This window comes from Poromitra crassiceps (assembly GCF_964638095.1).
Source record: "Poromitra crassiceps genome assembly, chromosome: 5".
Lineage (NCBI taxonomy): Eukaryota > Metazoa > Chordata > Actinopteri > Beryciformes > Melamphaidae > Poromitra > Poromitra crassiceps.
In genome coordinates, this window is record NC_139642.1 from 26,107,781 (window position 1) to 26,131,718 (window position 23,938).

At 44.8% G+C, this 23,938-nt stretch overlaps 2 protein-coding genes across 2 annotated transcripts in view; one reads left to right on the top strand and one right to left on the bottom strand.

Annotated features, from left to right (window-relative positions):
- The window catches only part of b3gat1a (beta-1,3-glucuronyltransferase 1 (glucuronosyltransferase P) a), a gene marked incomplete at its 3' end in the record, with an annotated part of 17,165 nt that extends 7,020 nt beyond the window's left edge, over positions 1–10,145 (top strand). The window contains exons 3-5 of the mRNA XM_083637779.1: positions 849–1,360; positions 5,784–6,080; positions 10,059–10,145. Of these exons, the coding sequence (XP_083493905.1) occupies positions 849–1,360; positions 5,784–6,080; positions 10,059–10,145 (896 nt within the window). The remainder of the gene's footprint in view (positions 1–848; positions 1,361–5,783; positions 6,081–10,058) is intronic.
- Positions 10,146–14,562: 4,417 nt separating this feature from the next.
- Positions 14,563–23,938, bottom strand: part of LOC310777187 (beta-galactosidase-1-like protein 2) — a 34,109-nt gene continuing 24,733 nt past the window's right edge. The window contains exons 13-19 of the mRNA XM_083637460.1: positions 23,854–23,938; positions 22,931–23,002; positions 22,409–22,487; positions 21,170–21,257; positions 19,204–19,318; positions 17,094–17,210; positions 14,563–15,225 (exon numbers count right to left, since the gene is read on the bottom strand). The exon at positions 23,854–23,938 is cut by the window's right edge and continues 20 nt beyond it. Of these exons, the coding sequence (XP_083493586.1) occupies positions 15,139–15,225; positions 17,094–17,210; positions 19,204–19,318; positions 21,170–21,257; positions 22,409–22,487; positions 22,931–23,002; positions 23,854–23,938 (643 nt within the window). The 3' untranslated portion in view covers positions 14,563–15,138. The remainder of the gene's footprint in view (positions 15,226–17,093; positions 17,211–19,203; positions 19,319–21,169; positions 21,258–22,408; positions 22,488–22,930; positions 23,003–23,853) is intronic.

The following is a 23,938-nucleotide window of genomic DNA, read 5'->3' on the forward strand; positions in this document are numbered from 1 at the left end:
TCACAGCTGTTTACTCAACTGTTTTTTCTGCCACCAGCAGTTCAGCAGAGTGATTCACGGCTGTTTACTCAACTGTTTTTTCTGCCACCAGCAGTTCAGCAGAGTGATTCACGACTGTTTACTCAACTGTTTTTTCTGCCACCAGCAGTTCAGCAGAGTGATTCACGACTGTTTACTCAACTGTTTTTTCTGCCACCACCAGTTCAGCAGATTGATTCACGGCTGTTTACTTACATTTCTATTGCTTATACTTATCCATAATGCCCGTATACCTTCTTACCGCTAAGCTTGGCTAGGCCTGAATCTCACCTGACACTGCACTGACACTACTGTATGTAGCCCTTGTATCATTCATTCTGTCTTTAAAAAAAAATGAAAAGAAAAGAAAAGTTGCGAGAGGTTTTATTGACATCGAATATCTTTTTACAAGAGCAGGACAAAAGCGAAAGTTAACAGAGAGGAAGGCATTGTGCTGTGCCCTCCTATCCACCGTTCTTTTTCTTCATAAAGAATAGGAAACCCCTGAAGGACGTTGCTCCTCTCAGGCAACAGCACACAGCTCATGTCCCCCCCCCCCCCCTCCCTCCCTCCCTCTCCCTGCACTGTCTCTCTGTCCATCAGCTGTGTTATCCTCTCACAGTGCCTGCTTTCGCTTCTTGCAGCCTGTCACCACCTAGTAAAAGAGATCTTTATCATACCAGAGAGGCTTGCAGTCCACCGCCACCGGCTCTCAGGTACACTTTACCCCCCCCCCTCATTGGGTTTAAGTCACCTGAGGTAGAATACACAAAGGGCAGCCCAAGGGTGTGCTAACGCCCTCACACGTCTTCTCATCCCCACACGTGCAGATGACGGCGTGGAGGGCAAGAAGGAGGCGGGCGGCCAGGCGCAGGACTCCAAAGAATACTGTGCCTCGGACAAGGACATTGTGGAGGTGGTGAGGACGGAGTACGTGTACACGCGGCCGCCGCCCTGGTCCGACGTGCTGCCCACCATCCACGTGGTCACGCCCACGTACAGCCGGCCGGTGCAGAAGGCGGAGCTGACGCGGCTGGCCAACACCTTCCTGCACGTGGCCAACCTGCACTGGATCCTGGTGGAGGACTCGCAGAGGCGCACGCCTCTGGTGACGCGGCTCCTCCGAGACACGGGGCTGAACTACACCCACCTCAATGTGGAGACGCCCAGGAACTATAAGCTGCGGGGCGACACCCGCGACCCCAGGATCCCCAGGGGCACCATGCAGCGGAACCTGGCCCTGCGTTGGCTGAGGGAGACCTTCAACGCCAACAGCAGCCAGGCGGGGATCGTCTACTTCGCCGATGACGACAACACATACAGCCTGGAGCTGTTCGAGGAGGTTAGTACAGCATCACTGATGCTTATTTTGGGCTTTGTTTGTATTGTATTGTACTTGTATTTTGGGTTTGTTTTTTAAACGAATTATGATGAACACATTAAATGTTGTTTTGCTAGTACAGTAGGCTATATTACTAACTGCAATAGTCACACAAAAAAACAATACAATCATAAAAACTCATAAATGATGGCAATAGGCTAAATGGGTCCTGGTTGCTGCACTAGTGCCTCCTCTGGTCAGTCGGGCGCCTGTTGGGCGGGAGGGGAAGTGGAGGGAATCCTGCTGGTGAAACTCCTCGTTGTCAGGTGAAAAGAAGTGGTTGGCGACTGCGGAGCGTGCTAGTCTACAACTCTCCCAGATCGGCAAAGGGAGTGGAGCAACGGCCGGGACAAGGCCGGCCAAGTACAATTGGGGACAAAATGGGAGAAAAAACTGAGGGAAGGGAGGGACTTGACTTAAAAAAAAATCAAGCTAATTCGACACCACATACCCAGTTATACAGTACATGCACACAATATTTTTTCCACATTTATCTTGAGTTCACATGAGTGATATAGTGTGGAGCCACACCTGCCTGATTATAATTAATCCTATTACATCCCTATATAACCCAGCAGTAAAATAATGAATAAAAAAAAAACATGAGATGGCATCACTGTCACACATTGAAGCGGTACAATTTGCTCAGTTATTCTAGTTTAATTCAATTTTGATACCTCAAGCTGGATTTGAAATGTTTACAGAATTAGCACCTGATATTTTATGCAGATTTATCAGCAGGCAAAATAACAGTAGGATCACTGTGAGCTCAGCAAGTGGCAATTGTATAATTGCACACTGCATGCTTTAGGCAGTCAGCTTTTTCAATAAAGGGTTGTCAGACGTGGAATAAACTACCTACTGAAATTCAATTAATCCAAGAGATTAAGGTTTTTAATGCATGTTAAATGCTGGGCGAAGCCAAATCAGAGCTGCATGCATTTTTAATGATTTCATTATTAATAAAATTACTCATTTTATTGCAATTACTTTATTATTTTGGCCATTGTCCCTATCAAATAAACTAATACATAGATAAGATAATGCTTACCTATTTTGATCATCAAATAGGCATCACAGTATTTTTACTATATTTGTTTCTGCACTGTATTTTTAGTGTACCCCCCCCCCCCCCACCAAAAAAATAAAACGAAAAACAGGGCATTGTTGATTATACACATACATTATGTTCTTTGTGTAATTTGCATTTAAAAAAAAAGTTGGGTTATATTATTATTTTATTGCATGATTTGGCATCCATCTTTAAATGTGTGCATAACACAGCATAGGTGTGCATACTGTAGTATACTGCCCAGCCATGTGCTGAAGGCATCTGTGGCATATTGAAGTACTGAAGCATTTTTCTGGCTCTTAACAAGCGTAGTCAGGGATGTGCAGCTACTGGAGTTTGGGCATGTAATCAGTACATCTCAGGCCATCCATCTTGGCATCAGTTGAGTTACCTGAGCGGACACGGTCTAGGTCCTCTGAGTATTAGCCTCAGGGCTTGTTAGCGGCGCAGACGGGGGTCGTAGTAAATGGAGCGCTGGGTATTGACGGGGCCTGTCATTACCTTTCTGTGGGAATCAGCCCAAGTGCTCGCTCTCCCTCAGAGGCCCTCCATCACCTCCAACAGACCTATTTATGGGCTAGAGTAAGAGCCCCGAGGGGCCTGGGACGGGTATTGAAGGGAAGGGGGGGGGGGGGGGGGGGGGGTGCGAACGATAGACAAACTGAAAGAGAGAAACAAGTGTAGAGATATGGTGAAAGAGAGAATAAGAGAGGAAATAGATAGGAAAAGGAAGCAGTTTGCTGACAGCACAGTAAATATTTTCTGGTTTCAGGTGTAACTCCTCCATTATGAAGACAAGTTGGAAACAGGAAGGCACACTAGCCTCTGTGCTAAAAATAGATCCATTGTTGTTGTTTTTTTGCTAATAATATAATTATAAATGATATAATGTACCTTTAGACCAGAGATGCAGTGTTAGTGACTGTGTTAGATGAAAACAGAGTGATGCTGCTTACTGGCTGACAAATCAATTACCTGTTTCTGTTTTCGCTTGATTAAACTAAGCTAAGCTAATTAATCTATGGTGAGCATCCATTTATTTAAACATTTAACTGACAAGACATGAACACACTTTTTCTTCTCAGAGCTTATTAAGATGTAGAATATCCTGCCAAATCTGATCTGGCAGACGTTTTCCCTAACGCTCAAAGATTCCCATAAAGGCCCAGCCCGCTACATGCTGTACAAACTCTCTGCTCCCCTGAGCTGAGCGCACACCGCTCCATCAGATACCAATCTAATACTACAGTCACACTGTTTCCACTTGATCTGCACCAACACAAGACACCTACTGTACTTGAAGAGACACAAAATACATGCTTAAAGAGCGTGGTGCAGGTGAAACATAATAATAATAATTTATAGTTGGGACTCAAGATTCTTATGAAAATACCCCCCCCCCCCCCCTCCAATTTTTTTTAAACATGCCCCCAGGGCAGACCTACAGTATGTAGAAAAAGGTGGCATTATAATGCACATGTTCAAAAAAATGCCATCTGTGCAGATAACACCTGTGACGACACTTGGGCTACTGTACTTACTGTAATAATAATAATATACAGTCAATGTGTACACCAGACGATAATTATCGTATTTGTACGATAATTTACCTCGAACAATGATCATTTTGACCGTCTGTTACGATAATTCAACACTGCCCAGAATGCATTTCGGCACTGAAGGAGCAGAGAAAACTCTGCGCCGCCATGTCCCCCCCCCAAGGCAACTATTTAGTTTCTGTTTGTTTGGGCTCTATCTATGGTTAATATGGCACTTTATGAAGTTTCAGTAGTCAAGCATAACTACCGGGTAGTAGTAAAACTAGTTGACCCCCAATATTTTATTTTTTACCCCCGGTTTTTCAAAATAATTTTGGAGAGCCATGAGACCGCACAGCGGACCGACCATCTCAGCTTGTGTAACCCGGCTGCAGAATGGTCTCAGGTCGATAACTTTATCGTCAGAGACGGACGCAAGTGGCACTCACTGGAGCTCAGGAGGAGAGGATTTTAGAGATCCAGAGGGGAGGAGTTTTAGCTGCAGAGTGAAGGGGATGTACTGCAGCGAGCGGCCTCTTGATGAATGGATGATGATCCGATGGAACATTTATTGATTGTTGTGTATTCAAATCGTCACAAGTGTTGCTAGATTTGCAGGTTTTTATGTGCGCGTGCCAGATGCTTCACAAAAACCAGTCTAGATGCAGCTATGTGTGGGGGGAAACAAAAAACAAGACAATCCTAATTGCTACATAAAAGTCCCACATATTAATGCAAAGTGGTGACTAACCTGCACCATGCGCGTTAAACACACATTATGCATATTTTAAGAAATACACGTTTGCATGTACTGTACAAACAAGCTTGCATGCAGATGCAAAACAATATATGCGTGCAGATAAGCACCACATGCACTTGCACAGGCGGGCACACACCCACCTTATTTAAAAAAAAACATATCCACTACAAAGGCACCAGCATCGTTATTTCTGGCGCATTGGGTTTGATTAAATGTCTCTGCTGTGTTCCTAAACCGGCTTCTTCCCTTCATTATGAAAACTTGCGTTTTATGACTGCGGCGCTGCTGAAGAGAAGAGAGCATCACAGAGAGCATCACAGAGAGCATCACAGAGAGCATCACAGAGAGCGTCACAGAGAGCCAGACAAAGACAGAGCGCTGAGATCTTTTGATGCTGGAAGATTAAAGGACAAAGCAGCGGCTTAAGAGGAAGGACGTGCTCTACCTTTCAACAACCTCCTCAGCCAGTCACTCTGTTATGATGCTCCGCCCTCCTCCAAGCCCTCTTGGCACTGTCCACATTTATGCTTATAAAAGATGATCATGTCTCATCATCTCATCCTAACACACCTACCCGTATTGAACGATTTGCCTTTAGCCCAGCGCTTTGTCAGCTCCACGCTGTACAGCACAGCCCGGTCAATATTCACCATTTTTCACATTGGATTACAGCAGCAGCTATAAACAGCCTCCGCCCATGCTGTCCTAACACCGCCAGTTGATGCTCTAATAATCAAACACACTGTCTCACCGTCATGTACACTAGCTTTTCACATGACTAATTCTCTCTCTTCCCCCATCCATTCCCCGTCTCTCATCTCCCATCCTCCACTCCCCTCCCCTCCCCTCCCCTCCTCTCCTCTCCTCTCCCCTCCTCCTCTTGTCTCCCCTCCCCTCCTCTCCTCCCCCCTCCCCTCCTCTCCTCCCCCCTCCCCTCCTCTCCTCTCCCCTCCTCCTCTTGTCTCCCCTCCTCTCGTCTCCTCTCCCCTCCCCTCCCCTCCCCTCCTCTCCTAGATGAGATCGACTCGGAAGGTTTCGGTGTGGCCCGTGGCCTTTGTGGGCGGCTTGCGGTACGAGTCGCCCAAGGTCAACGCAGCTGGAAAGGTCTACGGTTGGAAGACGGTGTTCGACCCCCACCGGCCCTTTGCCATCGACATGGCCGGCTTTGCCATCAACCTGAGGCTCATCCTCTTCAAGCCCCAGGCCTACTTCAAGCTCCGGGGGGTGAAGGGAGGCTACCAGGAGAGCAGTTTGCTCCGGGAACTCGTCACACTCAACGACCTGGAGCCTAAAGCAGCAAATTGCACTAAGGTAATTCAGTTTTTTGCTGTTTTTATTTATTTATTATATTATATATATATTATATTATTTATTATATATTTAATTATTAATTAATATAATATTTTAATTATTACTTATTAGGGAAGGTTTGCTGGGCATGCATAAGCTTTTTCAGCCATGCCACTACCATGGCCAGTACAGTTTCTTCTACTGTTGGCCACTAAGCAGCTTGAGTGCGATTTTAACTGTCTTGCCTAACACAGTGGTAGTTGTCAAAGGAGGACTATGTATAAGGGTTATTCACATGTTCTAGTCGGTCTGGGAATTCAAACCGGTGCCCTAGCATCAGTGTTGGGGGTAACTCATTACAAAAGTAACATATTACATGTAATATATTACTTTTAGCAGTAACTCAGTAATATAACTTATTAATTATAGGATTTCAGTAATATTATACCAGTTATTTGTCAAGTAACTCAAGTTACAAATTTAGTTTTTTTTTTAAATCAAAGCACATATTTAAAAAAGATACAATCATTTCCTAATCAAACTGTGTGTTTTTATGCAAATAACCACTATAGATGACAATAACAAAGGAAAAGAATAACATTTTGAATTTTGGATTGTTTACACTGACTTCAAGGCGGTTGAAATTATTTTTTGGGATGGTTCCGGGGCGGCGATGTCATTCTGCTGCTGCTGTTGTTTTGGTGAAAGTAATGCAAAAGTAGTGTACCGGTAATAAGTAACGAGTTACTCTACACAGACAGTAATATTGTAAAGTAACTTATTACTTTCAAATGAAAGTAACTAGTAATATGTAGTATATTACATTTTGAAAGTAACTTGCCCAACACTGCCTAGCATGCCAGGTGACCTAGAAAAGGTCTTGCTAAATTTGCCAGATTTTTTATGAATCCCGGAGTGTTTTTCTCAATTTATTGCATTCAGATAAGGAAACAAATTCATCTTTTTTCAGAGCATTCAAATTAGGCTCTTTACTGTATACTCTCTCTAGGCAACAGAGAACATCAGTATTTTTCATGAGCTCTATAACAGCAAACTGTGTAGCTTCACACTACTGATATCATGGCAAGCACAACGCAGTGATGAGACAAGATACCACTCGTGTTTAGATGCAGACATTTAGATGTTTAGAAGCAGAACTTGCCATGAATAGATGAATCAACAAGAACGTAGGAGACAATTCTACAGACAACAATTCTACTTCTATTATTATAAAACCTAATTCCTCAAAATGTGATTGCACCGTTGTTACATAGGTGGTGGTTGGCAGCAAAAATAAACAAATGGGAATTACCTTAAATGCAAAAAAGTATGTTTATTAATGCTCCATAATACCATAAACACACAAATAAAACCAATCCAGTTTAGACTAGTGGCTTGCAACACTTCCTCCTCCACACATTGAGTCCTGTGTTCAACATACTAAGTGGGAGATACAAAACTGGTACAGAAACATTGAGACTGATGGTTAGAATTCAAGTGTGAATTTGTTGCTGAAAAGTTTGACTCCATTGCTTAAGGTTACATAGCCCACCTCCATACATTTACTCCCTTACACACACACACAGTCACACACACACAGGCACACGTACACACAGACACACACACACACACGAGTTAGAACCTGCAGGGCAGTAGTTGTATAGTTGTTCTTCTCCAAGCCGACTCCACCATTCCTGCCCACGGTCGTTGGTCTGGGTCGTTTCACTAGCCTCTCTCTGGGCACAGAGGAGTCAGCCAGAGGGCTTCAGCTAGCCACTATCAGCACCACCAACACCCCCCCCAAACACACACACACAGAGAGAGAGAGGCTACCTTCAGCCTGTTCTTCCCTCCTGCACTCCTCTAGCCATTCAGAGAGGAGTAGATGAAAAGAGGGGATTCAGAATTGGAGGCGGGGGGCTGGGGAGGGACGTCATACTGATTACAGATGAGCACAGGGAGGGACAGATGGGAGGAAGAAGACAAGACAGCGAGCTGTGCACGAGCATCTCTCTTCCTTATAATCCACCTCTTCAGATGCCAGCGTGACTATTAACCTCCCCCCTGTTACACCTGAGCAAAGTGGGAGTGGGCTCCTGCCACATCTCAAACACGCCCCATGCATAATTCATGAGCGCCGCCGCCACGGCGAGATGAAAGGGAGGAGCGTTCCAACGCCGCGCGGAGAGGAGGGGAAATCAGCTCAGCACTTTCCATGATTTCTTTCTTCACTCCCCCCTCATTCCCCCCTTGCCATCACTTTGCTGGGTGTTGGTCCGCTCTCTCTGGGGCCAAATCAAGACACTTGATAGCACTGCGTTACGTACACAAAAGAACTGCGCTGTTCTTCAGCAGCAGCGTTATTATTGCCAAGAGAAAGCTCATGCATACGATGTAGATTGATTCTGAACAGGCTCTCGGTAGAAGGAAGCCATTACTCTTTGTTCAGGAGTAGGGATGCAGTAATGAAGTGATGTCACTATTAACCGCGGTTTAAAATGTCACAGTTTTGTAGGTGTACAGGCTCAGCTGCACCGAGTGTTTCTGTTCTGCACTCTCAAAACAGGCTGGTCAAATTATGGTACTACTGTGGGACTAACCTCGCCTCACCAGGTTCTCTGGGGGAAGAGCCTGGTTTCCACTGGCTTCTCATTCTTCCTGTCTACCGCCCGAGATCCGGCGGATGTGTGTTAGTGTTATCGGTCCCCCCATAGAAAGATGTTTTTTCATGGTGTTCATTTTATTTTTGTTTTTAGCTACATAGCTATATAAACACGCATCACATGTATTTACTGTGATGCCGCTTTCAGAGCAGAATTGTTTTTTGGAGCGCAGAAAAGTTCCCTATGCGCCGAATCTGCAAGGTCGTTTCTGCTTTTTTATCAGATGTCGAGCTTTTGGCCGAGACTAGTGGAGACAGCTGCTTGTCGAAGAGTTTAAGGATCACCCTTCGTTTATTTCAACAACACAACTTCACTTCCTAATTCATCAGAACACAAAACATAATCACCCCTAGGCTGTATGGGAAACACAGTTAACCAATCTACTAATAGTAGCGTGAATGTATTGTAAACACATAAGCACATGGGTGAGATCGCCATGAATGATCTGTTGTGTCTGTGTTGTGAAATAAATTAATGCATAATAATTGTGAAACTGTGATTTTTCCTCAGACTATAAGCTAATCGTACCATGAAAATCTATCATCGTGGGTGTCTGGGTAGTGTAGAAGTAAAAGCACTCGCCTACCACGGCGACCCGGGTTCAATTCCCAGCAGCAGCGGTACTTCCGGCTTGGTCAGAACTTCCTACAGATAGAGTTGGTCATGTCTGCGGGTGGTATGAGTCCTGGTCGCTGCACTAGTGCCTCCTCTGGTCAGTTGGGGCACCTGTTTGGGGAGGAGGGGGAACTGGGGGGAAATAGTGTGATCCTCCCACACGCTACGTCCTGCCGGTGAAACTCCTCGTTGTCACGTGAAAAGAAGTGTCTGGCGACTGCACATGTATCGGAGGAATGATGTGCTAGTCTTCGGCCCCCCCCCCCCCCCCAGATCGGCCGAGGGGTTGGAGCAACGACCGGGACAGCAGGGGGAATTGGCCAAGTACAACTGGGGAGAAAATGTGAGAAGAACCTGGAAAAAAAAATATATATAAAAAAATAAAATCTATAATCATTGCATCCGTAGTCAGGAGAGGATGTAACAACACGCGGGGAGGGCAGTGTTATATTTGTAAGCCGACACACTGGTGCGGTCCCTATTCACTCCCTTCGAATGCAGATTTCATGCTCAAGTAGCTCTTTACAGAGAGACGAGCCCGTGGTCCTGCATGTACTGTCCTCGCTATAAGTGGGAGTGAATGCTTAAGAGGAACATGGGGCACAGCGGGCGCTGAAAAGGAGCGCGCAGTGAATGAGTGCATTAGGAGAGGCGGCATGTTGCTAATGTGGCTAATGCTGTTTGTGCTTTGTGCCTTTCTCTGTGCTCTTCCCTCCACCAGATACTCGTTTGGCACACGAGAACAGAGAAACCCGTGCTTGTAAACGAGGGGAAAAAAGGATTCACAGACCCCAACGTGGAGATCTGACCACATTTCCTCCAGAGCATGGTAAATGAACAAATCCATATCTCCATTATCACCTCAAGGTGTAAACCTCCTTACCCCTCCACACCCACATCTTCCCTTCGTGAATGAAGTGGATTAAACAGGTGAAATCACCTTCATCTGGACTCACCTGGTTAGTCGGTAACAAGAGCAGGTGTTCCCAATATCGTGGACATCCATTTTTTGCACCGCGGTTATGCCAGCTGTTGTCCATGATTAAATGACACGGATGAAATAAACAGGCTTAATTGAGTCAAATTCAAGTTTGTGCTCTTTCTCAGCATTACCTTTCTCCATTCTATTCCAGGTGGTCGCTTTTGGAGCCCGGGAGGAGAGAGAGAGAGAGAGAGAGGAAGAAAAGAAAGAGACAGTCTCTCTCTCTCTTAGTACAAACAGTGCTCACGTCTTAATCATCTGAGGAAAGGATTGCCTTCGATGGGGGTTTTTAATCCTCTTGACTGAATCTAAACACTTTTAATATATGGATTAAAACAGTACAAATGTATCATATTAAAGCACAGATTAGTAGAAGAAGGCAGTATTTATCAGGTTCAAGTGCTGACAACGCGAGCGCCGAGCTGAAAGGACGCCGCCCCCTCTGGATAGGAGTGGATGTACTTCTGCACCTGCATGGTATAATAGCCCGCCGGCGGAGACAAGCGAACACAAGTGACAGCACAATTAAGAAAAGCATAGAGCCAGCCAATTCAACCAATCACATTCAACGAACGACAAAGAACATCACCCTCCCTCCCATAAGAAAAGAAAGAGAGAGAGAAAAAAACACACACACACACACACATGCATGGGTCTGGATCTGCACATGGTGAAGTTCAGCACCAGGAAAATGACTGAGAAAAGTTACAGATTCCAGTTGGGTTTGGACTGAAGTGTTGCTAACGGATGTACGGACACGGCCTACATCATCAGTATGGACAGAGACTTTGGCGACAAGGACAACCCATCTCTCAAATGGAGTTTACTTTCAGCCATCACGGACACAAAAAGGGAAGGATTGTCCTTTTGTATAACTAGGAAAATGTTTGCTTTAACTTAATTTAATTGGTTTGGGTGTTTACATGCATTTTACTTGCTAGTTCAATACTACTGACGCTTACCTACATTTGACTCTTGGTTTATTCATTGTCCATTTTATAGCATCGTTATAACTCGTGCATCTCGTGCGACCCATACACTTGAAATGACTGCTGTCTGAAATGGATCCCTTATGCTTGGGAGCTGAAACCTACATGTAAACATTCAAATCCCAGCACTTACAAATACGCAGACAATGTTCCCTATATGGCAACATGTGTATATAAATAATAATTGAAACATGAGAACAATCAGAGGATTAGTGGCAAATGTTCTTGGATTCAAATGACGGAGCATTGTAATTACTGTATTTATATGTAAAAACATTCCCCCCCCGCCCCCCCCGGTTAATCCCTCACTGACACATGACAAGGCACAGGTTCACCCAGGTTTGACCACATGGAAAGAGTAATAGCACATCACCAAACATGACATGTTCATAATGCCTGAACAAGACCTTCATATAAGCTGCAAAGCTGACGCAATCCTTATGTGAGCGCTCGTATAAAGTGGTGGAACAGTGCGTCAGTTTAGCCAGTTCAAATCAGCCCTTGTTCATGTGCATCGGACATCGCTTAACAAGGGTCAGCTGGCAGTGTGCAAGCATGCCATCTATAGAGAAGAGTGGGACCAGAGAAGATCATAAATGTTGTGTCCCTAGATAAGAAAGAAGAGCTCTGCAGTTAGTCTCCAAAAGTCCAGGTTTATGATTTGACATTGACACGGTTGGTTCAGTCCCTCTCCTCTCTCTGATACAGTGTGCTTCATGCATAATGTATGGAGACAGAAATGGCCCTAAAAACGACATTGAGATAAACAAGCTACGTCTGTTAACTGTCACTGAACGTGTGTACTTTAATGAAACTGGTCTGGTGTATCCTAGGAAACACTGATTAACATCATTTATGCATGGCCCAAAATATTTTGTTCTTCATAAAAAGCTACAGTATGGCTTCCACTCGAGGACTGAGTACCCTACATGCTAAAGCGACAGCAGGCTAATAAAAAGCACAAAAAAAGAGTCGTGAATCGTATTTTCGCTAAATAATTCAATAGTTAGCTCAAAAAAAGCATCGTCAGTATTATGAACCGATGTCGTTATGGGTTCTTTTTCTAGAAGTATCCATCTGTCTTGGGGAAAAACCGTATCATAAAAGGGGGTTACAGTACTTACTGCAATCCCACAATAGAAACCCTCAAACGCTAACTATGACGTTATATAGCTGAACACACTATAACAAAGTTATTCTACACCTCGTATAACAGAATCTCTCCTCTAGTTGATAGATGATGCGTCTAGTGCAATACACAGTGGTGGCTGTTATCTCACAAAGGCCAGCAGAAGTAGCTGGAGATAATTCAAACATTGAGCCTCTGTACTGTTGCCAGATTATCTCCGAGCACCCCCTCCCCATCACCCACAATGCACTGCTGCAGTATGAGAAGTTACAAAGACGTTACAGCCCCGCGGGGGCATCAACTGGAAAGACCGTGCTATTACATATTTGGCTTAAAATACGATAAGATACAGACCCAAACAATGACTGTATTATATCTCACGTGGAAACTGGCAGTTCTCCATTGACTGCATGATATTGGGTTGCACTGGGACCTGTCATTGTTAAAAGACATAAACAAAATCTACCTTCTGATTTATTCTGTTCGTCAACTTGTCAACTTGTCTCCCATTATTTATAAAAAAAAAAATCAATCTTAATATATTTATTTATGTATTTATTTCAAGTGTCGATGTGCAATTGAGTTACAGCAGTGTTACAGCGCTTACACTCCAACACACTAATTGTCATAAAGGTCGATATAGGTTAGCGTTACCGACAGGCAGACACGCACACCGTCTCCCTTACAGCGCCGCTGATGATCCATGTATGTTCTGAGCATTGGAAAGAATTGCGCTCCAAAATACCGTAGGACCGATTGTATAAAAGTGTTATCGTTTCGTCAATCGTACTTAAGTCCCCCACTATCCTATAAAAAGCAAAATGTTTTAAATGTGAGCTATCGGCAAGCTTCACAAGAGCAGGTCACCATTTTTATCCCCCCACCCCCTTTTTTTTATGGTGGCTCTCATTGGAGTGAAACTCAATTCCCCCTCTCATCGTATGAAGGTTGCTCTTGTCGAGAAGCAGGAAAAAACTAATTCCCAGCCCAGTGGGGCAGGGCAGCGTGTGGTCACACAGCTCTCTGTGATGTTCTGCTGTGATGTTTCTTCAGGCAGCTTTGAGAGACGTGACGCGCCACCATGCACAACACTGAACCTCCCTCATCATCACATTTCAACTAACTTTTGACTCCCAACAAATGAAGCACCAAGCAATATCTAGCCCTCAAGAGATTTCTCCCGTCAAACAGAACCCACCCGCCATGTGACTTTGGCAGTACAGATCATTCAGTATTTAATGTGGTTTATTGATTATTGCCCCCCTGAGGACTTCTCTAAGGCACAATACACTTTACACAAGTCCTCGCTTTCCTCATGTCTGCTGTCATCATGCGTCCTCATGTGATTCACACTTCTGCATGTGACTCTTGAAGTTGTTAATTTGCCACAGCAACGGCGTCTCAGAGAGACGTTAGTGGAATCAAGAGAAATAAACAACTGAGAACAACCTGACCTGTGTGGCTCTCTATTGTGTCTTCACACATCTTTATACTATTATGCAGACACATTGCATGGTTCTCTAGCTTCGCACCAGACAAAGATCCCCTGGAGGCACGAGTGAAGGGGATCAGTGCCTTGCTCAAAGGCATATTGATATTAGCTTCAGGCTACAGCTGTCTCCAAATACATATAATTACATTCAAGGAGAGGGATAATTTACTCAGCCAGTAGGCTACTACTGAATAATATGTCACTCAATGGTAAGTGAAGCGTAACATTCTTTGAATTCGCCAGATAATTTTTCATACTCCCCGACCTTCCCTGTCTGGAATCCACGACTACTGGAAGCAATCGCTATTACGCACAGATTATCTCTCAATATTAGCTGGTGCAGTTCCACTCTATTGATTCACAGTGCTTAGTTTTCACGGTTACACGATACATCGGCCCTGCGGCGCGTCAATCTCTACAGGAAGAGAGCTGTGATGAGATCCAGACCGGCTGTGTGAAGAGCAGAACAGAAACGGGGCTTCAAATGCAGCCTGTAATCTTGACTTCTCTGCAGGAGCTCGCCAGCATATAAGAAGAAGGTACATTTGAACAGCTAGCACACTGTTACTGTATATCAAATAGCCTCTCAACATGCAGGATCAATAAAGCAGTTCACATGCTTCCATGGCCTTGGCGAGAGACACAGAGGTCAAAGCATCTTTATTCACAGACACTGCCTTTATGTCATTTATGAATTCAAACGCTGTGTTTGTAATCAATGAGATCATTCTCTGGCACAGTCTCCTGCTCTCTGCTTATATAAGTGCGGGTTAATGTCCCGGTTATTTCATTGCATAAAATCTTTATTGCATTGCATGGCTACAGTTTTGTCTTGGCTTCAAACCATAAGGACTTACACCACAACCATAACGACGGATTCCACTCAATGTAAAGTAGTCACCAAATGGAAAATTGCTGCGCGGAGCTCGATGAGTCTGGATCATCGCTGCGTTGGCTTCTTCTAATAGGACACAAAATGTCACGTTCAGTGAAGTGAAGTGTGTCACTCGTGAGTGCCGTGTGTCCCTGGCTGGCAGCCATTGGGGCATGAGTCGATAACGCTCACAGTCGTCGCTTCAGTCCTGTCCTCCCCAGCTATGCTCCCATTAGCCTCCTCGCCTCGCCTCTCCTCTGCTCTCCCCCTCACCTCCTGTCCTGACTGGACATCGACCGTCATGCCTGCTTCTCCTCTCCTCCTCACCTCTCTCCTTACTGGACATCGACCGTCATGCCGTAGTCAGGGCTGCTGGAGAACTGGATCTTGCCATCTGCCTCCTGCTCTTCAAACACTACGACCTGTGATCAAGCCAAAACAACAAGCACAGGCATGTAGTGGAGGAGAGGGACATGTAGTGAAGGTCAGGGGAGGAGAGGGACATGTAGTGGAGGTCATGGGAGGAGAGGGACATCATGTAGTGGAGGTCATGGGAGGAGAGGGACATCATGTAGTGGAGGTCAGGGGAGGAGAGGGACATGTAGTGGAGGTCATGGGAGGAGAGGGACATGTAGTGGAGGTCATGGGAGGAGAGGGACATCATGTAGTGGAGGTCAGGGGAGGAGAGGGACATGTAGTGAAGGTCAGGGGAGGAGAGGGACATGTAGTGGAGGTCAAGGGAGGAGAGGGACATCATGTAGTGAAGGTCAGGGGAGGAGAGGGACATCATGTAGTGAAGGTCAGGGGAGGAGAGGGACATGTAGTGGAGGTCAAGGGAGGAGAGGGACATGTAGTGGAGGTCAGGGGAGGAGAGGGACATGTAGTGGAGGTCAGGGGAGGAGAGGGACATCATGTAGTGGAGGTCAGGGGAGGAGAGGGACATGTAGTGAAGGTCAGGGGAGGAGAGGGACATCATGTAGTGGAGGTCAGGGGAGGAGAGGGACATGTAGTGGAGGTCAAGGGAGGAGAGGGACATCATGTAGTGAAGGTCAGGGGAGGAGAGGGACATGTAGTGGAGGTCAGGGGAGGAGAGGGACATGTAGTGGAGGTCAGGGGAGGAGAGGGACATATAGTGGAGGTCGAGGGAGGAGAGGGACATCATGTAGTGAAGGTCAGGGGAGGAGAGGGACATCATGTAGTGAAGGTCAGGGGAGGAGAGGGACATGTAGTGGAGGTCAGGGGAGGAGAGGGACATGTAGTAGAGGTCAGGGGAGGAGAGGGACATGTAGTGGAGGTCAGGGGAGGGGAGGGACATGTAGTGGAGGTCAGGGGAGGAGAGGGACATGTAGTGGAGGTCAGGGGAGGAGAGGGACATGTAGTGGAGGTCAGGGGAGGAGAGGGACATCATGTAGTGGAGGTCAGGGGAGGAGAGGGACATGTAGTGAAGGTCAGGGGAGGAGAGGGACATCATGTAGTGGAGGTCAGGGGAGGAGAGGGACATCATGTAGTGAAGGTCAGGGGAGGAAAGGGACATGTAGTGGAGGTCAGGGGAGGAGAGGGACATGCAGTGGAGGTCAGGGGAGGAGAGGGACATGTAGTGGAGCTACAAAGCTACTGGGGAGCTGAACATCAGCAGCTGTATATCATATCTGTTGATCTGTGCACACTGTACACAGATCAACATATACACTGTACAGTATGTCTCTGACATAGTGACAAGTGTGTGACTTGTGAGTGCCGTGTGTCCCTGGCTGGCAGCCATCGGGGCATGAGTGGATAATGCTCACAGCCGTCGCTTCGGTCCTGTCCTCCCCAGCTATGCTCCCATTAGCCTCCTCTCCTCTCCTCTCCTCCTCCCCTCACCTCTCCTCTCCTCCCCCCCTCACCTCTCTCCTGAGGTGATTGTCATGAAGTTTTGTGTCTTTGCCTCGGAGAGACGGCTTCTCATGGCCATTTTTATATTGGTTCGGACGCTGAACCGGCGCTCTGCTGTGAATTACAGGGTAGATGGCCCTCAGTGTAATCTGTCAAAATGACAGAGGGCCTTCAGATTTTTCTGTCATTCTTAAAATAATTCTGTCAATGACAGAAAATATTCTGTTAACGGCTGCGACCTCTGAGTGGAGACTAAAGAAGCGAGTGCAAAACAAGTGGTCAGCGGGTAGAGCGTGTCACGTGACAATGACGGGGTCAGGGGTTCGGTTCCCACTGGGGCTGACCCATGCTAAACATGCACGCACTGGAAGGTGACTCTGATAAAAGTCATAAAGCATTGGTTAGAAAGAAGTACCTGGTTGGCTCCCTTGTGCAGCCAGGGTCCCGGGACGTACAGAGTCTGCTGAGGACCGATGGACCAGTAGCGCCCCAGGTTCCTCCCGTTGATAAAGACCACACCTTTGTTCCAGCCCTGTGGACACAAGCGACAGTTCACTTACTGTATGAACAGGCAGGCAGGCCGTCTAAGCCAAATACAAATACATATCCCAACCATGCTGATGGTTAATGTGATTAAGACTTGTGCAGTCCTGTGATATTAGTTGCATTATTGGAGGGTTGTTTGGATATTTAAAAATAGCATTTTAAGCCTGTAAAGTGGAGTTTTGACCAGTATATCTTGGGTTGATGTTTAGCTGTTTACTGTACATCCAGCAACTGTTTCTCAGAACTGGAACATTGGGGAAGTTACATGAAGCAAAATATGACCATGGAAGCTATTGTCTATGACAGGAGGGTAATGATCGGTGAAGAAGCATCTTGATCAATAATTCAAGTATGCAGGACATCAACACAGCATATTTTAAAGAGCGCAAAAAAGCTGTTCTCATCTCATCACACACAGTGAGGGAAATAACATTATTGTATAATGAATATATTCAATGAATGATCAGTGAGCCAGCTGTCAATAAAGTGTCTCTCAGAGCTGCTTCTCTGGAGACTTCAAATCAAAATTTAAAACTCTCCTGCAGTCATTATTTTGGTCTTGTTCCTGGAAGTATAATACAATATGGTTCAAATCAGGGAGACGGTTTGTCTTTCAACCAGGATAAACTCAATTTGACAGGCAAAATCATAAATATTGATTTATCTGTTAGTGTTTCTTTCGATTTTACATCTTTCCTTCTTCCTTCATGTCACTCTGTTATGACTCTGTTTTCTGTAGACTTTGGTTACCCATCACATTTATTCTCAATTATAGACATGCATATAATTTACTTTATTTGGAAGAAATTTCCTTAATCAATCATCTGGAAACTTAACGATCAATTAATTATTGATCAATCATTAAAAAAAATGACATTGAAAATGCCTATGAGAGAAAATACTAAAGAAAGTGTGTTTTTCCTCAATTAAATCATTATAAAAGAACTTATAGTCCATAATCCTCATAAACAAGGCAGTTTAACTTTCACTGCTAAACAAAAACAAAACAAAAAAGATATGCGGTGCTTGTAAAGGCAGCCGAGCCTGGCTCCAAGCCAAACCTCTTCAGAAATTAACAAGCCAATGTGCTCTTAAACACAATGAGCCTCTTTTATTCCAGAAGACATCAATCATATCAAACAATTATGTTCATGTAAGATGTCTCATTGCTGCCACATAGTGAAATTAATTCATTCCAACCCTATTTGATACCAACATTAGATCGATCAAATTCCACATTATTGACAACATTTTTAACGATGATAATTCTTAACGATCAATTATCGATCAAATTCTTAACGATCGATTATCGATCAAATTCGTAACGATTGATGATCGACCATCGATTAATCATGCCCATCCCTACTCTGGATAATGTCAATTACCACATGGTTATTTTGTGTTGATTACAATACGAGTCTCAACCGAAGTGTCACAGAAGAATGCCATAAGTAAATTCTCCATTGCTCTACAAGGCACTCTTATGATAGTATCATATTGTATCAGATAAAGAAAAACACATATTGCTCAAAGATATTTTTCTTGAATTGAATTGCTAACTAGGTATCCAGCTTCATGTGAAATCAATCTCTGAAGCGCATATTCCCATCCCTGCTAAGTGAAGGAAGAACTCCCGTTAACGATAGCACACTGGATTCTCTATAATTTAATGACCAAGTTCAGATAAAGATCATTTTTCAAAAAAGATACACCGAGTCTTTGAACAGAACTCTTCAAATATTTATAAGAGACAATCTATAATGGACAGGTAGACCTCTGTTACATCTAGAAGCAGTAACTTGAAACTCCCACTGAAAGTCTGACCAGGATGACTTTCTTCACTGTTGGAATTCCCTTTTCAAACTCTCATTCTGATATTGTGTGTGGATATCATTAACGGCACACCAAAGAGCCAATGAATAAAACATGGCCAGGAAGAGCTGTGTTCAGGGGAGAAGCTCATTGGCTGTCGTGCTCACAGGCAGTTTGATGAAGGTGTCTCTGGGCTTGCCCTCCACGTGCAGTTTGGCCTGGAAAAAGGCTGGGAAGGACAGCTGCTGACGCATGGACTTCCAGTGGCCTGAGCTCTTCACTCTGCAAAAGGGGAACACACTTCCTTTTGATGTTGTCCCGTCGTTACAGATAATGCTTCTGCACATTAAGCTTTGTAAGAGCACAGTTCAAATCCATACAGGGGGAGGACAACATAACCTGAACACCTGATAATACCAATAACAATATCACGTAACTACTAAGGAATAGGGCCAGCCTTTACCTTCCGAGTAGTTTCAATGCTCCTTAAAATGCTGTCAAACCTGAACTGTGTGCAGTGAGATAGTGGGTCAGTATTTAAGAAGGAAACCCCCAGCAGCTCTTTGAAGGATGAAGGAGCTGGAGAAACACTTTGGGGACTGGGGGAGGCCATGGAAGGCTTTATCCTGGTGTTCATGACACCCCACTTTGATTTGTTTAGCAGTGTGTGTGGAGGCATCATCTTGGATTATGGGAACATTGTTTGCACCCTCGGGTGCACCTGGCCCTGTCAAATGACCTCATAATCCTCGGCTGCTGTGCCTCCATGCAGAGCAATCAACGGACCTAATGGCTCCTACGAGATGTCTCCTGCATGACAGATCCACCTCCATGTTTAACAGTTAACAGGCAGCAGACGCTGAAGGCTGAAGGCTTCTTTTGACTTTCTACAAAGGTAAACATGTCTGGATATAAGAACCTCTCTGGAAAGATTACTTCCTCCATTCCGCAGGGCTCCATGTTTTGTGCTCAATACAGCAGGTGACACATCTTTGTGCAATATGGCCTTGGATACAGACTTCCCAAACAGCAAGGTTTCCTGCCATTACCGGCAGCTTTGAGAAGCTCCTGATGTGCAGTTTTTATTAAGCTGTTCATTCAATCCACTGGGTATTTTTGAGGGCAGTAGTATTGAGGTGTCTAAAATCTGTGTGGGTGCAGCTTGTCATCGTTTGGCCTACGCTGTAATGAATGTTATGACTTTTTCCACTTTTCTGCTTTTTGCAGTTTTTGTGAGCGATACATCTGCAAACCGGGAATTGACTGGAACTCGGCGTCGCTGTTTGTTGCCTCGCGCTGCTTTGAAAGCTCACACACCAGGTGACTGTCACACCTCTTTTCAATCTGACACATTCTGCTATTTGTCATTCATCTTACTATGACTTGCCTGCATATTAGCTGCCTTTGTGACTGTGATTTAGTTACGTCAAAATTCTTTTTCATGTTGTGTTTCCATTATTTTATTCAACCCCCTATAGGTTATTTGTGCACTGCTGTTCAAATTCGGGGTATTTTCTGTATACACAGTTTTCTGTAGCCGTTGCAGTTTATCAGAAATAATGAAAAACTGAAACACAAAACACATGACATTGTTGAAATAATGGAAGGTAAAGGGCTCTTTTTTCACTCTGGGATGCTTGAATAAAGGGAAAAAAAAGAGTACAATTGGGTTTCTATTGAACTAAAAATGTATTTTCTGCTGATCTCACCAAGTCAAATTTAACTGAAATGAACTGAATGGATGAGAAACAATGTTCAGCAATTCATTTCTGAACTGACCCCAGCCGTTTAACCCATTGATACCTGATGCAGCATTTGTGTGTGTATCCCTTTAAGACCGCGAACCGCGTTAACGCGGTTCGCGGTCTTAAAGGGATACGCACACAAATGAGGGATATACACGCAAATGCTGCATCAGGTATCAATGGGTTAACCTTCCTATACTGCTGACGATGGGAGATGTTTAATATGTCAGCGGGACAGTAAATTGAAAGGCTGTGTTGTGACTTCCTCATGCTGCCATTCTAATTCTCTGCTCTGTGTGAATCAGCTGGACTGAGTCACAGCCAGGCAGGTGTAATGACAGAGAGAAGAGAGAGAAAACAACATGGAGGGACACTGAAAGTCACAAACCTGTTGACAAAGCCCGGATTCATATCAAGACTGTGAATGAGGAAGTCTCGCAGGGGCTTCTTGTTCAACTCGATATCTCCGACAAGACCTGAAAGGCAAGCCAGCGCTGCTTTATCAGTCCTCTTGGGGAGATTGAAACGATGTTAATTAGTTTCTTTCATGCTCTATGATGAAGAAGATCGGTAAGACTATAACATCTACAAAGCTATATATATATATATATATATATTAGGGCTGGGTATTGGCAAGGATCTCACGATACGATACGTATCACGATACTTGGGTCACGATACGATTGTATCACGATATATTGCGATGCGATACATATTGCGATATATTGCGATATTCTACAGAATTTACTCAAAATTAAATAATAGAGCTAAAGATACAACACACTGTGTACCACCCAGGTAGTGTAATAATATGTACATCACTTTATACTGATAAGTTAGTGGACAAATTTAGTCAAAACTACTGAGTGTTGAGTGTTACTGAACGCATCGATATGGGAAATATCGGTACAGTATCGATTAGGGGTGGGAATCACCAGATGCAGAGGCCTGGCATTGCATGGCCTGCAAATATATATATATATATATATATATATATATATATATATATCGCGATACTAGCGTCCAAGTATCGGGAAATAAAATATCGCGATATATTGCCGTATCGATTATATTGCCCAGCCCTATATATATATATACACATATATACACACATATATACACACGCGCGCGCGCACACACACACACATACACACACATGTTTTTTTTAGATCCACCGCCCAACCCCCCCCCCCCCCCATATTTTCACCCCAACTGTACAATTCCCGCTGCTGTCCCGGTCATTGCTCCACCCCCTCTGCCGATCTGGGAGAGTCATAGACTAGCACATGCTTCCTCTGATACATGTGCAGTCACCACCTAACAGTGAGGCGTTTCACCAGCAGGACGTAGCATGTGGGAGGATCACGCTATTCCCCCCAGTTCGCGCCCCTCCCCCGAACAAGCGGCCCCGACCAACCAGAGGAGGCACTAGTGCAGCGACCAAAGACACATAGCCTTAATCCGGCTTCTCACCCGCAGACACGGCCAATTGTGCCTGTATGGACACCTGACCAAGCCAGAGGGAACACAGGGCCTCAAACCTGTGACCCTCGTGTTGGTAGGCAGGGAATGGACCGCTGCACTACCCGCACACCCAAAGCCATCGATATTTGAGAACAATGTGTACCTTTGCGCTGCTCATCTAGGGTTTTCCCATAATTCACTCTTCCACAGTTCTCCACCAGTAAACTCAGAGTTCTCTCTCCCTTCAGTGGACAAATACATAAAACATGAGAGGCATTATTGAAATTCTGTTGCTCAATGCAAAGGATTAACAAGAAAATAGAGGGGGGGGAGAATGCCTTTCAACTGGACTGATTCAAGTAATTGATCGAGGCCAATCTTAGTCTGCACTTTTTGCACGAGTTGAAAGTTGGCTACTTGCATTCTGCTTTGTTAGGATCAACATTTGTCTGAAAATTCGCTGTTGGCTTAATACTAGGAGCTCGGCGCCAGGAGCATTCATCAGCATGCCCGGCAGCTCTCACATACAGCGTGGTGTTAAAATACTAACAACTGCATCTGTTTGAAAGAGACAAACTTAGCAGCACACCTACAGTACAGACTGTAACTGTAGGCCCACAACTGAATACAAACACAAAGTAACAAACACATACAGAAACACACACACAAACAACGGGTCGGGTACCTTCCCATCAAGGAGTGCAAGCTCTTGCATTTTATAATCCAGAACACCGACAAAATGTCTGTCCACAAAAACCTAGGAAACAGAGAGATGGTTTTACAAGCTGAACCACTTAACCTGCAGCTGTTAATGACATAGCATCATTAAGAAAGATACACATAGAGGCGGGGAGGGGGGGGGAGACGGTCACTCGCTCAAAGATTAACCCAATATTTGCCCCCGAGTCCTGGACTTGAGTACTACAACACTGGCCCCTACTTCTTATCTAGGAAGGTTCCTAGTAGAGGATGGGTCTAATGCAGAGGATGAATTATGAAGGATAACTTAACTTGTCTTTACATTACATTGAGTGTTTTGGACATTGTGTATTAGCCAGTTAACTGTATCCCACAAGTATGCTGAGCGGCAGTGTGTATCTATAACTAACAGGGGGTTACAGCACACTCACTGTCTCACAAACTGAAGCATGTAAGCATGTTGTGTGCCATTATTGACATCGTAGTGCAGGGGTGTCCCAACCTTTTTGAATGGGGGCCAGATTAGATCATGTGAAAATACCTGGGGGCCAGCTGCTTTTCGAATCATATGGGGTATTTAAAAAAAAATCACATATAATACAATTGTACTGTGTATTGTGGATTTTGTTTACCATCTGAAAACATTAGTTCTGCCTGTGTTGTTCCTAATTGGTGCTTGTCTACAAACTGTATGATACAGTAGTGCCGTCATCATTAGGTGAACGGAAAGAATGTGAATGGAACTTGCTTGATTAACCAATACTGTGTGGAGGGCCACATATAGGATATTTTGAGAGACAAGCCGAGGGCCACTTAAAATCGGTCCACGGGCCGCAATTGGCCCCCGGGCCGGTCCGGCCGGACTTTGGACATGGCTGTCGTAGTGCATCAGTGGCTGCCTGTCCTCACCAGCGCTCGGTCTCTGATGTTATTCTTGGAGCGGAGCGTTCCTCCTCTGGTGATGGCCGTTTCATACAGCGTGTATCCATATGAC